Source organism: Malaclemys terrapin, chromosome 6, assembly GCF_027887155.1.
Source record: "Malaclemys terrapin pileata isolate rMalTer1 chromosome 6, rMalTer1.hap1, whole genome shotgun sequence".
Classification (NCBI taxonomy): domain Eukaryota; kingdom Metazoa; phylum Chordata; order Testudines; family Emydidae; genus Malaclemys; species Malaclemys terrapin.
In genome coordinates this window covers 44,858,726-44,870,867 of record NC_071510.1, presented here as the reverse complement: position 1 = coordinate 44,870,867, position 12,142 = coordinate 44,858,726, and the positions used below count along the sequence as shown (strand labels likewise).

The window sequence follows — 12,142 nt, the reverse complement described above, 5'->3', positions numbered from 1 at the left end:
GGGCCTCAATGCCTGCACGGCTGCCCGAGGCTGGTGCAATGGGGCGGCTGTGGCACTGGGGCTGCCTCTGCAGCGGGCACATGGGGGGCGCCCTGGCTACTGTCCCTGTGCCGCGACGGTGCGATAGACACGCGTGGGGCCCGGCCCCGGGGCGCAGCAGCGTGAGCGTGGAGCCGGCTGGTGTCCGGAGGGGCGGAGGGAGCTGCCCAACCTGCCTGGGAGCGCTCAGCTCCCTCCCCGTTCATTGGCAGGCTCCCCTCGCCGCGCTTCCTGCTCTGTCCGCCGCGCCGCCAGCAGCCGCCCCTTCCTCCGGGGGCCGCGGGGACGTTGCTGAGAGCCGGGAAGGTGCTGGGGGCCGGGCTGTCTCTCAGGAGCGGGCCGTGCCGCGGCGAGCAGCGCTGCAAACGGCGGAGAAAGGTGAGTAAGTCTCGGTGCCGCCGCTTTGCGGGGCTCCCCCACCCCGCCTCCTCCTGCCCTTCCCCCGCGGCGGGAGCGCATCCCTGCGGGGACTGCCTCGGTCCCGGGCCGGGCTCCTGCTTGGCTCGCTCCTTGCTGCACCAAATGCCTCGGCTGGAACGTGCACGAGGCGAGCAGCCTGGCCATGGAGGGAAGGGGACTAGTTCCCCTCCCCCCTCCAGCTTTGGGGGGGTGGGGGCAGTCAGCAGGCTGGAGGGAGCCCCATGTGATACGGTCCCTCGCAGAGATTGTGTCAGTCAGCTGCCATGTAGCTAATCCCTGCTCCGCAGAAAGCTGGCAAAGTGTTTCTCGGCTCTTGCAGACTGTCTCTCTGGTGGGGAGTTTCTTCACCCACCACTGAAATGCAGCCACCTCTTGGGGGTGGGGTGGGGCATTTAAGTGTGCAGCCAACTATACTGAGGTGCAGCCCCCTGATTGGTGCAGGGATGGTGAGAAGTAAGAGAAGAAAGCAAAGTACCACAAGGCTATTCTGGAAAAGTGTCCCCTTCTGATTCTGTTCCAGAAAGGGATTTGGGGAGGGGGTTCATCCTTTCTCCCGGGCTTGCCTATGGTCTATGGAAAAAGGAGCAACCCAGAGGCTGGATTTTAGCATGTGGAGTGGAGACTTGGCTAGGGAAAGGAGTGGTTGGAAAAATAAACTTGCTCAGTCATGGTAATTATCAGATGAGGTTTACTGCCAGATTGTGAATGTTTCATGTTTATTTTTATCTAGGGCTTGTCTACACTGGCAGTTTACAGCGCTGCAACTTTCTTGCTCAGGGGTGTGAAAAAACGCCTCCCTGAGTGCAGGAAGTTTCAGCTCTGTAAAGTGCCAGTGTAGACAGTGCACCAGCGCTGGTAGCTACGCCCCTTGTGGAGGTGGTTTTTTTTAGAGCGCTTTCATGTTGCCTGTGTAGACTAGCCCTTAGAACCTCTGCTTAGACTGGTGAGGGCGTGTGTGTGCACATATTTATTTACATTATATACATTTTTGTGTATTGTATATAAATATCCACTCCTGAGCAGGGAAGGAGAACTAATAATGGGTGACATTAAGAAGGTTGTGGTGTTTAATGCCTATTTTTCTTTAGTCTTTACTTTAAAATGTCACAGATACACAACATAAATAATATTAACATGGGGGAGAAACAGATTTCAGAATAGGGAAAGAGCAGGGTAAAGAATATTCAGCTAAATTAGATGTATTCAAGGTAGCAGGGCCTGATGAAATTCATCCTAGGCTATTTAGGGAACTAACTGAAGCAATCTCAGAACCATTAGTGATTGTCTTTGAGAACTCATAAAACAGATGGGTGAGGTCGCAGACAACTGGAGAAAGGCCAACATACTACCTATCTTTAGAAAGGAGAACAAAGGGAACCTGAGTAATTATAGACAAGTCAGCCTAACTTTGATACCTGGAAAGATACTGGAACAAATCACTGAATAATCAACTTGTAACCATCTAGACAATAATAAGTAATAGCCGGCATGGATTTGTCAAGAACAAATCATGCCTAACCAACTTAATTTCCTTCTTTGACAAGGTTACTGTCCTAATGGATGGGGAAAGCATTAGATGTGATAGATTTTAATTTTAGTAAGGCTTTTGACACAGTCCTACATGACTTGCCCATAAGCAAACTAGGAGACTGTGATCTCTATAAAATTACTATAAGGTGAGTGCGTAACTGGTTGAAAGATCATACTCAAAGAGTAGTTATAAATGGTTCTCTGTGAAACGGTGTTTCTAGTGGGGCCTTACAGGGGTCTGTCCTGAACAATTCAGTATTTTCAGTAATGACTTAGAAAGGAGAGTATGCTTATAAAATTTGCAGATGACATTAAGCTGAGAGGGGTTGCAAGAATTTTGAAGGAGAGAATTAGAATTCAAAATAACCGTGACAAATTGGAGAATTGATCTGAACTCAACAAGATGAAATTAAATAAAGACAAGTGCCAGAGTATCAAGAAGAAGAGGTTAGGGACCCTGCCCTAACCTAACTGTTGCATGGATTCTAAATATCCACTGTTCTGTTGCTAAGGACTTCCTATTTTTAACATTTCTCCCACTTGATAAGGCACTCCCCCAAAAACATATGAAATCAGTTGTCTAGTACAGTGTTTCTCAACGCCCACTCCATGGAATGGCGCCAGTCCCCGAGATCTCCATGATACAGTTTAAGAAGGCAGCAAGTCCCTGCTATCAAAAAGGTTGACAAACACTGGTAAACTGTTGAGTTGAATTGTTGACATCATGCAAGATGCCTAGACAAAGAAGTAAACAATTGGGAGCCACACTGTTCTTTGCTTACACTAGAAACCCAGACTAACACGGCTGCTACTCTGAGAACAATTTAGGGATTCGAAGGCCTATTCCTGTCTTTAACTTGGCTTGATCATGGGATGGGTCCCTTTCACTTAGGGCTAATCTACACTGGCAACGCTAAAGCGCTGCCACGGCAGTGCTTTAACGTGGCTTGTGTAGTCACGGCACAGTGCTGGGAGAGAGCTCTCCCAGTACTCTAAAAAACCCACCTCCATGAGAGGTGTAGCTACCAATGGTGAGAGTGCGGCTCCCAGCGCTGGTGCACTGTTTATACTGGTGCTTTACAGCGCTGAAACTTGCTGAGCTCAGGGGTGTGTTTTTTCACACCCCATGAGCAAGAAAGTTGCAGCGCTGTAAATTGCCAGTGTAGACAAGCCCTTAAATTAACAACAGTTTGCTTAGCAGAAGGTGTTAAGAGGCAACATGCAGTGGTTGCAATGTTAATGCTTTTCTAAGAAGAGAACTTCCCCGGGTTCAAATGCCATATGCAGTGGCATTAGAAGAGAGAGACTGCAGCATCACTTTGGTGCTTTTTTTCTAGACATCCCTTTTACTCTCCTAACATTGTTTTATGTGGCATTTTTGTGGACTTGAGGCATTGTGAGATTCTGTTTTAGATGGTGGTATTAAATGGCACATTACAAGTAATAATCGTATTGTATAAAACTTTCCAATTCCCTGCTACTAGTCACACCCTAGGTTATTAAAACTGAAAACATAAGAAATCCGGTTTAGGGGGATTATTTATGGTGATTTTACTCTTTTGAATTTTATTGCTTGTGCAATTAAGCTATTCAGTCTTGCTTTCATTCATAGTCAATTTCACTTTCAGGTTCTCAATGTTGCAAATAAATCAAAGGGAATATTTATTTAAAACAACAGTTGCTGTTGGATTTTCTAAATCAGTTGTGAAAACACTTTTATTGGCTGTTAATTTTTGAAATGTATATGTAATTCTGAAACTTCAAACTATTTTGAGCCACAAACCTCTCTAGGTTCTGCTATCTATTAAGTATAGGGAGGACAAAATTGTTAAAGCAATTAGTTCTACTTTTGGCATCTCAGAGGGTATTAAATTAAAGGAGAAAATAAATATTCCTTGATTTAAAGTAATAGAGTAGTGGTAACAAAGAAGGAAGGAATAGTACATTTCAGTATTTCCTGGCTATTTTAACAAGCTATTTGTGGCTTAAGTTCTCCCTTTTATCATGGCTCTGAGCCCGTGAATCACAGAGGGGTTTCATATGATGCTTGTATCAGAATGATCAAAATGTTAAGAGAAGAACAGGAGTACTTGTGGCACCTTAGAGACTAACAAATTTATTAGAGCATAAGCTTTCGTGGACTACAGCCCACTTCTTCTGTAGTCCACGAAAGCTTATGCTCTAATAAATTTGTTAGTCTCTAAGGTGCCACAAGTACTCCTGTTCTTCTTTTTGCGGATACAGACTAACACGGCTGCTACTCTGAAACCTGTCAAAATGTTAAGCAGTTTAATTTGCTATGTTCTCTAAATGTTACCCATTCATTTCCTGTGGACTTTAAAAAGAGGTAATTTGATAGTTTGAACAAATATTGACTCACTCAACATCTAATATATTCTTTTTTTTTTAATTTATTTTTTATGATGACTGCCATCTTGGATCAAACCAGTGGCCCTCCTAGAGACAAGCACTCTGGACAGTGGCTATTGCCAGATGCTTTAGAGCAGTGGTTCTCAACCAGGGGTATGCTACCCCTGGGGATACATAGAGGTCTTACAGGGGGTACATCAACTCATCTAGATATTTGCCTAGTTTTACAATGGGCTACCTAAAAAGCACTAGCAAAGTCAGTACAAACTAAAGTTTCACACAGGCAGGACTTGTTTATACTGCTGTAAACTATATACTGAATATAAGTACAATATTTATATTCCAGTTGATTTATTTTATAATTATATGGTAAAAATGAGGAAGTAAGAAATTTTTTGATAATAGTGTGCTGTGACCCTTATATTTTTATGTCTGATTTTGTAAGCAAGTACGGTAACTCCTCTGGGGTCCACCGGTGCGTGGGAGGCACTGTGGGGGAGCATAGGGGGCTGCCAGCCGTGGACAAAGCAGGTGGCCAAACGACATAATAGAGGAGCATTGCACAACTTTAAATGAGCATGCTCTGTAATGGAGCAGTGACGTAACATCAAAACAACGTTAAGCAAGAGGACGTTAAGTGTGGAGTTACTGTAGTTTTTAAGGGACGTGAAACTTGGGGTTCACAGGACAAATCGGATTCCTGCTATGTGTTTTCTCAGTGTTTTCCTGTATATTTTTATGCAGGTAACTGGACACATTAATCTCATGATAATACCTGTATGATGGGGCTTGCTTACTTACTTAATGTGACTTGCTTACCCATGAATCAAAAACTACTTACATAGCAATTGAAATAACTATATGTTGTACCACCAGACAGCTACATTGTACAAATTAATATCTATATAATCATGTTTGTAACATTTACTAAGTTGCTTGCTTAGCTGTGTAACAAACTGTTTCAAATATGCAGTGCTATCTAGGTACTTTAAGCAGGCAGAAACAGAGATAACAGTTTAACAGACTCTTGCCCATTTGGTGAGTAAAACTACATCTCTATTTCTGTTTTCAAGATGGAAGTTTTGCTGCTTGTTAACTGAAAGGGTCCTTTCTCCCTTATTCTCTGTTGGGAATGCTTGTTTTTAACCATGGGTCCTTCTTTGTTCTAAAAATAATAACTTCCTAGTAAAAGAATGTTATTTTACTTTTTGATGAATCTTCTGATTTTTAGTAGTTTGGGATCCTATTATTGTAACTTTCAAAACTTTAAAGAGATCCCCTTCAGGTCTATCTACTTAGCCTGTAAGCTTTTGGGGAGAAGACTGTCTTCATGTGGTAAGATTTTTGTTTTGTTTTTTTTATAGCATCTTCCACAATAAGGCCTTGATCTTGATTTGGGGTCTGGGATACTAACTTAATATGAACACTAAACTCTCAGAAAAGTACAGAACAATGTTTTCATGAATATTAACTGTTTAAATCCAAGCAACTTTTTATGGAGTTTCCAGAGAGACAAACCCATTAACAATGCAGTTCTTATGGTAAAATCAGGACTTCTGGAGAGAACTATATATAAGCAATGGGTTATCACATTTGTGGATCGTAACAATCTATCAAATCCTTTGAAATCCCTTTTGAGCTTTTTAGCCATTCCACATGGGAAGGTGAATGCTGAATTTACAGTTCCTTCATTTGAACAGTGTGGCTGCCTTACTAGCAGTTAGTCAGCCAGTCTGTCTCCAAAGTAAATTATTCTGGCTTGCAAAATGACTTGTCTCTTCTACCTCAAACTGCCAAATCCCCCACCCACCAACTTAATGACACTTTATGAAATAATTGGAATGAATGTTGCAATATGCTTTGCAATATCTCGTGCCATATTGTATAATCTTTCAGTGTTTGCAAGTAAGCAAACGAGTAAGCATATAACTAAATACAGAGAATAAGTTAAAAATGAAAGTTTCATTTTGCTTGTAATTTGAGGTGATATTAAGCTAGATTTCAAATGTATATAAAAAACAATTATTCCATGTCATTTAACTAATGTGTCAGTGCGAATCATCCCTCTCTTGCCACCTCTTATCTTCGTCATGGATGAGAGCTTTTTGACTTTTTCCAAATGCTATGTAGGAGGAGTAAAGGCTTCCCACGGCTTTGCTGGAGCCTTCCTGAGAAGGACAGGTAGCATTCCACTACATAGTGACACATATTCACATATGTCCCTTCACTTCATGCACTGACTAAATTGTCACTGTATCTGTCTCTCTCTTTTGGCCCCTATCGCTTTGTTGTTCTTGTGTCGTCTTCTGTGTTTCATTTTTATAAACTCCCCCCCCCCCCCCCTTTTTGCTGCTCCTTCCATGATGGCTTCCACTCCATGTAGCTACACAGTGCCTGTGGTGGCCCCTTGGGGCTGTGCTGTAGATTTTCTTAATCCTGTGCCATGTGCAGTGAAACCAATGGCTGACTTCTGTTTGGTGGTGCCACCATCCCCCTGCACATGTGAAGTGCACCCATAGCCAGCTGACTATATTTAAGTCTTTGTTGTTCCAATTAAGCCACACTTTTTTTTTTTTTTTTTTTTTTTTTTTTTTTAGGGAAGGCAGGTGTCTTTCAAGAAGCCACACTATTTCCTGTTGCAGCAAAGACAGGACAGATACCGGGTTATACAACTTTATCCAGCATTGCTTCTGCCCTGCTTGCTATTCAAACCCTAAAATAGTCTGGTATTTTGTGCATTCCCCTACCCCTCTTGAGGTTGGGGAAAGAAAAAAGAACAGGCATTGCTTAATTGGAACAACAAAACCTTAAACATTGTGTCAACTATTTTTAAAGCAGGCTCTACTAGGGCACTGTAATACTGGTAAGCAATAAAATCAATTTCTCTGCTGTTCACTAGCTGCTGATACCCTCTTTCACCCTCTCTGTGATTTGGTTTACTTCCATCCATAGATCTGCTGGGAATTTCCACTATCATTAAATACTTAATAAGGTAGACACTGGGAATTGCATCCCATTGGGATAGCTAGTTGGTCTCTTTATTAAAAACACATCTATTCAGAGAATGTACGAAATATTAATAGAAAATCCATCCCATTCAAATTGGGGCAATGTCCCCAAACTCTGTGTTTGCTATTCATACCCGCTGCATCAGGCTCACTTCTGTTTGTGAAATTCGAGCAGCACACAGAATCTTAGATGTAGCTTCTTTCAGAGAAGATACTTTATTCTGTAGCTGTTTTTTATTTGATTCTCGAGAGTTTTGGTACAAGTAATATAATGGATGTTCAGGCTGTAGGAAATCTACTATTATGTCTATTACAGTATGCCTTAAGATTCCAAATGAGACTGGGGAGGCCCTGTTCTGCTAGACCTCATATGGGCATTAAGAACAGATGCTATCTTGTGAAATACACTGAGAGGTATATTTATGAAGTACACTGACAGGCAGCTGTTTTTTTCCACATAATGTGATCATTTCTCTTTGCTCCTAGATTTATCAAAATATTCCATTTTATAGAAACAGCACTGCATGCCAAAACAAAGTAATTCCTATCTGATTTGGCACAAGAGAATTGTTAAATATCTTACAACTATGAGAAGTTGCACAGACCAAGCGTTAGCAGTGTGTGGTTTGAACCTATATACCTTACTAATTAAATGTGCCCATTTAAGTCAATTGAAGTTTTATCTCGATGCTTAAGAACCTCAGGATTGTCCCTAAAATAGTCACATCTGATTTAATAGCTTTTTTTCTCCACCTCCAAAAGAAAGAGGTTCATATTTAATGCTGAACCTAACTCCCCAATTATGCTGACTACTACATGGTCGTTGGTAAGATCACTAGCTATTTAGAGATCCTTGAAATGTCAAGACACAACATTGTTGACTGAAGAACTGCAATGTGATGAAACATATTATTCTAACTGCTTCATCTAAACCAGGGGTTGGCAACCTTTCAGAAGTGGTGTGCCGAGTCTTCATTTATTCACTCTAATTTAAGGCTTGGTGTGCCAGCAATACATTTTAATGTTTTTAGAAGGTCTATTTTATAAGTCTATAATATATAACTAAATTATTGTATGTAAAGTAAATAAGGTTTAAAATGTTTAAGAAGCTTCATTTAAAATTAAATTAAAATACAGAATCCCCCGGACCGGTGGCCAGGACCCAGGCAGTGTGAGTACCACTGAAAATCAGCTCACATGCCGCCTTTGGCACGCATGCCATAGGTTGCCTACCCCTGATCTAGATGCTGAGAACAAATCTCTGGGATTAAAAATTAAATAATAATCCAATAGAAAGCTGATACCTGAAGTGTAATGTTGGTTGAGGCATAGGAAATTCAGCTTCTTTCTCAAAAGGAAAGCTGACACCTTAAATCTGAGGTTGGTTAAAGCAAAGGAAGTGCATCTTCTGTCCAACCTGAATGCATGAGAAAGACAGAACTTTCAGAACTGTAAAGTGGGTTCTATTTATTTATTCAAAGTTGTGTAGTTCAACAATGGATTGGCCCCAAAACATTTATAAAACTTTCCAGTAGGCAACTTCCAGTATCAGTAAAACTTTGGTTTTAATTTAGAGAATGCAGGTGTCTTCTGGGGGGTGGGGGAAAGATACATTAGTAAAATATTTATTTAGCTGCAATACTAAAACAATTGTCTTTTTCTTCAGGGTCAACTTTTGTGTTCTTTGTTTCTGTGTATTTAAGTGGAAATACAATGTTTCATTCACTTATTTTGTTGTTTCGGTCTTTTAAAATAAGATATGAGGTGTGAGGAATGCACACAAAGGAGCAGCTCTAATATGTCATGAATAGCCCCATTTAGAGCAGTTTAATCTTTTTTCAAATGAAAAGTCATGCCTTTCTGGTATATAATGTACATCTGTCAAATAATCACACACACATTACTAGAACTAAGGAACTAATTTACTGATCAACACATTCTTTCAGTCATGATAGTGGATCAGTATGTGTATATTAACTTCCCCATGACATTAGTAATTTGTCTATTTGTGATGGCTGTGTATTCCAGTGGAATAAAAACGCAACTATTTAAAAATTTTCAATGGATTTAATAATTACTAAATTAAAAAACACAAGGCTAATTATGAGTACTAAAACTTCTACACAACACTTTTAAAAAAAGCATTTTTTAAAGTCACTAAACCAAGCATGTTTTTCAAAATTCTCAAATGAGGTTTTCATATACTAAGAGGTATCCTAAGACAGCTCTTCACATCTGACCTAGGCAAGATGTTTAAATTCTGTCATTGTTATGCTTTCTCCTCATGCCTGCAAATAATACATAGCACATAGTGTAGCACCATTCCCTGCCCTTTATGCAAATGCCAAACCTGTGCCACCAGAATCTACAACTTGCAAAAAAGGAAGCTTTAAATCTGTCATTTTGCAAGCACAGGAGAAGAGCATAATATCAGGAAGAAACATTATTCTATATTCTCTCCTGATGAAAGGAGCTGGAGTAGTCAATGTCACCAAGAAAAGAATCTGAAATTATACTAGCTTGGACAATTTTTAAAATGAAGACCTAAGTTAGCCTACTGCATTGGGGACTAAACTGATCACCAACTGGGATGAGATACCAAAAAAAATCTACCCCTTTCCTCCTTCTGCCAATGGAGTAGCATTGCCCAGTTAGCATCCAACATTAGCCACTGCCAGAGAGAGGTTAACGGACTAGGTAGACAATGGCTTGTTCCAGTATGACAGTTATTGTGGCTCTTTATTATCTCATCAGGCTTTTATGCAGTACTCCACACTGAAATCCAGTGAAATTTGCCATAAAAACTAATGGCACAGTATGGCCTTGTGATCTTCAGGTTACAAATCCAGGGGATAATGCTTTCCTTGCTGGGTATACTCCAATTCTTATTTACCTAACTAACTAGAACCACAGCTCTTCTTAGTTCCAGTAAAAATCTGATATATTCATGAAATTGTCCTAGCAAAGAAATATGTAATGTGACTTCTTTATTTTAATTTACAGATTTCCACAGTCTTTTGAAATGGTCGGGCTAGGAAACAGCCGTCGAGGGATGAAATCTCCACCTCTTCTAATAGCTGCGCTTGTGGCTTGTATGATCGTTTTGGGTTTCAATTACTGGATTGCAAGTTCTCGCAATGTTGATCTACAGGTAGTATTCTTGTACTCCTTCCTGTAGATTCAAATAGATATGGCTGCTAAAGGCATTTATTCTTTTGGACTGTATGAAAACAAACCAAAACAGGGCAAAACTTTGCGAATCTCCACTCCTAATAGTATCCCAGCAAAGGGGTGAAGAGAAGTATCTGTGAAAGGCATTGCACTAGCACTAGCCAGTCCTATCCATTCAATTTTGTAGCTTTATACTGCTATTATAGCTCCATGATAAACTTCCCTTGTTATTAAATATTCAAGTTTGGTTTTTGGTTGATTTTTTGTTTTTGTTTTTTCAGTACATCACCACTGAAACACCACATTTTTGCTCTTTATCAGGTACTGCCAATTTTTTTGTCTCCCAAAATTTTCCTAGCCTGCTCCTGCATTTGGGCTTATGGCTGCCCTTGCTGCTTAGGACATTATAGAGTTATATAAAGAGGCAAGCAGCAGTTGGTATCAGGCAAGCTAAAATGCAAAGTAACTTTCCCAGATTTTTATTTCTATCAGACATAAGAAAACCTCTTTTTACTTTTTCAGAGGGGTGTTTAAAAATGACACTTTGACTGTTTTCAAGGCAATGATGTTTTCTTAAGGAAGATTTTGACTGCGACACCTACATTAGATTTCTCAAATTTATCTAATCTTGATGTATGGAAATGCGGTGCAGAACAAATTACTGCAGTTATGCAAGACAGAATGAATGAATGCTTGGGGCCCTTGTGGTCCTTGTTAACTGAGCTGGGGCTTTTTATAATCTCATCAGACCTTACAATCTAACTGAGATTCAATGGGGCTCCACGTGTGTAATCTTAATTTGCTTTATAGACCTTGCTGAGGACTTGTGTCTTTGGCTGTTTTGTTGAGACGATGAATGTTCGTTCTTAAACTAGCTAATGAGGTTCTGCAGGGAGTCTGGCCACATGAATCGAATTGCAAGATTGATGTTTCTAAGCCAAGCTGCTCTTGAGTTATGACATTCTTCCTTTTTAACGTTGAAGTGAAATATCCCTGTTATTTTTCCATTAACACCTTATCTGATTACTGTCACAGCTGCAGGATAACTGCACTTATATCCCCCATTCTATGCTCCACTCCAGGAGTTCCCAATCAGGTCTCAGATCTCCAGCCATCACCTGTGTCTAGGTAAGCACCCTGTCCCACTCCCTTCTGACCAGGAGTGTTTCAAAGTTGCACAGCCACTTACTGTACACTATGATACCCTTAGCAAGCCACTGTGCCTGAAGGCCATTGCCTGTGCTTTGCTTTCTCTCTGAGGGCTCTGAACAGTGTATTGCCAGCAGTTATCAGTTATCACACAACTCTTTTTAAGCAAACACATGTATTCATAAGGTGAAAGCATTACAGAGAAAATGCACAAAAAATCCCACAAAAGTTCCTATATGCATGCTAAAAGCAGAGATCACCCATCAGACTTATGGGACCCTAGTAGACCAAAGTCTTTCCAACCCTTCTTCAAGGTTGAGGTCCTTCGACAGAAGGTCTTGAGACAGTTTAAATGCAGCCTTTTTAAGCCAAAACCCTTTTCTTTGTTTTCCTACTCTCTGGAAACTCAGTTTGAACCAGTATATGCAAACTTCCCTGGGGCGGTCGGGGTTGGG

The 12,142-nt window shown here is 40.7% G+C and overlaps 1 protein-coding gene across 1 annotated transcript in view; it reads left to right on the top strand.

Annotated features, from left to right (window-relative positions):
* The first annotated feature begins 227 nt into the window (after positions 1-227).
* GOLM1 (golgi membrane protein 1) overlaps positions 228-12,142 on the top strand; it is a 55,012-nt gene continuing 43,097 nt past the window's right edge. The window contains exons 1-2 of the mRNA XM_054031952.1: positions 228-417; positions 10,371-10,518. Of these exons, the coding sequence (XP_053887927.1) occupies positions 10,390-10,518 (129 nt within the window). The 5' untranslated portion in view covers positions 228-417; positions 10,371-10,389. The remainder of the gene's footprint in view (positions 418-10,370; positions 10,519-12,142) is intronic.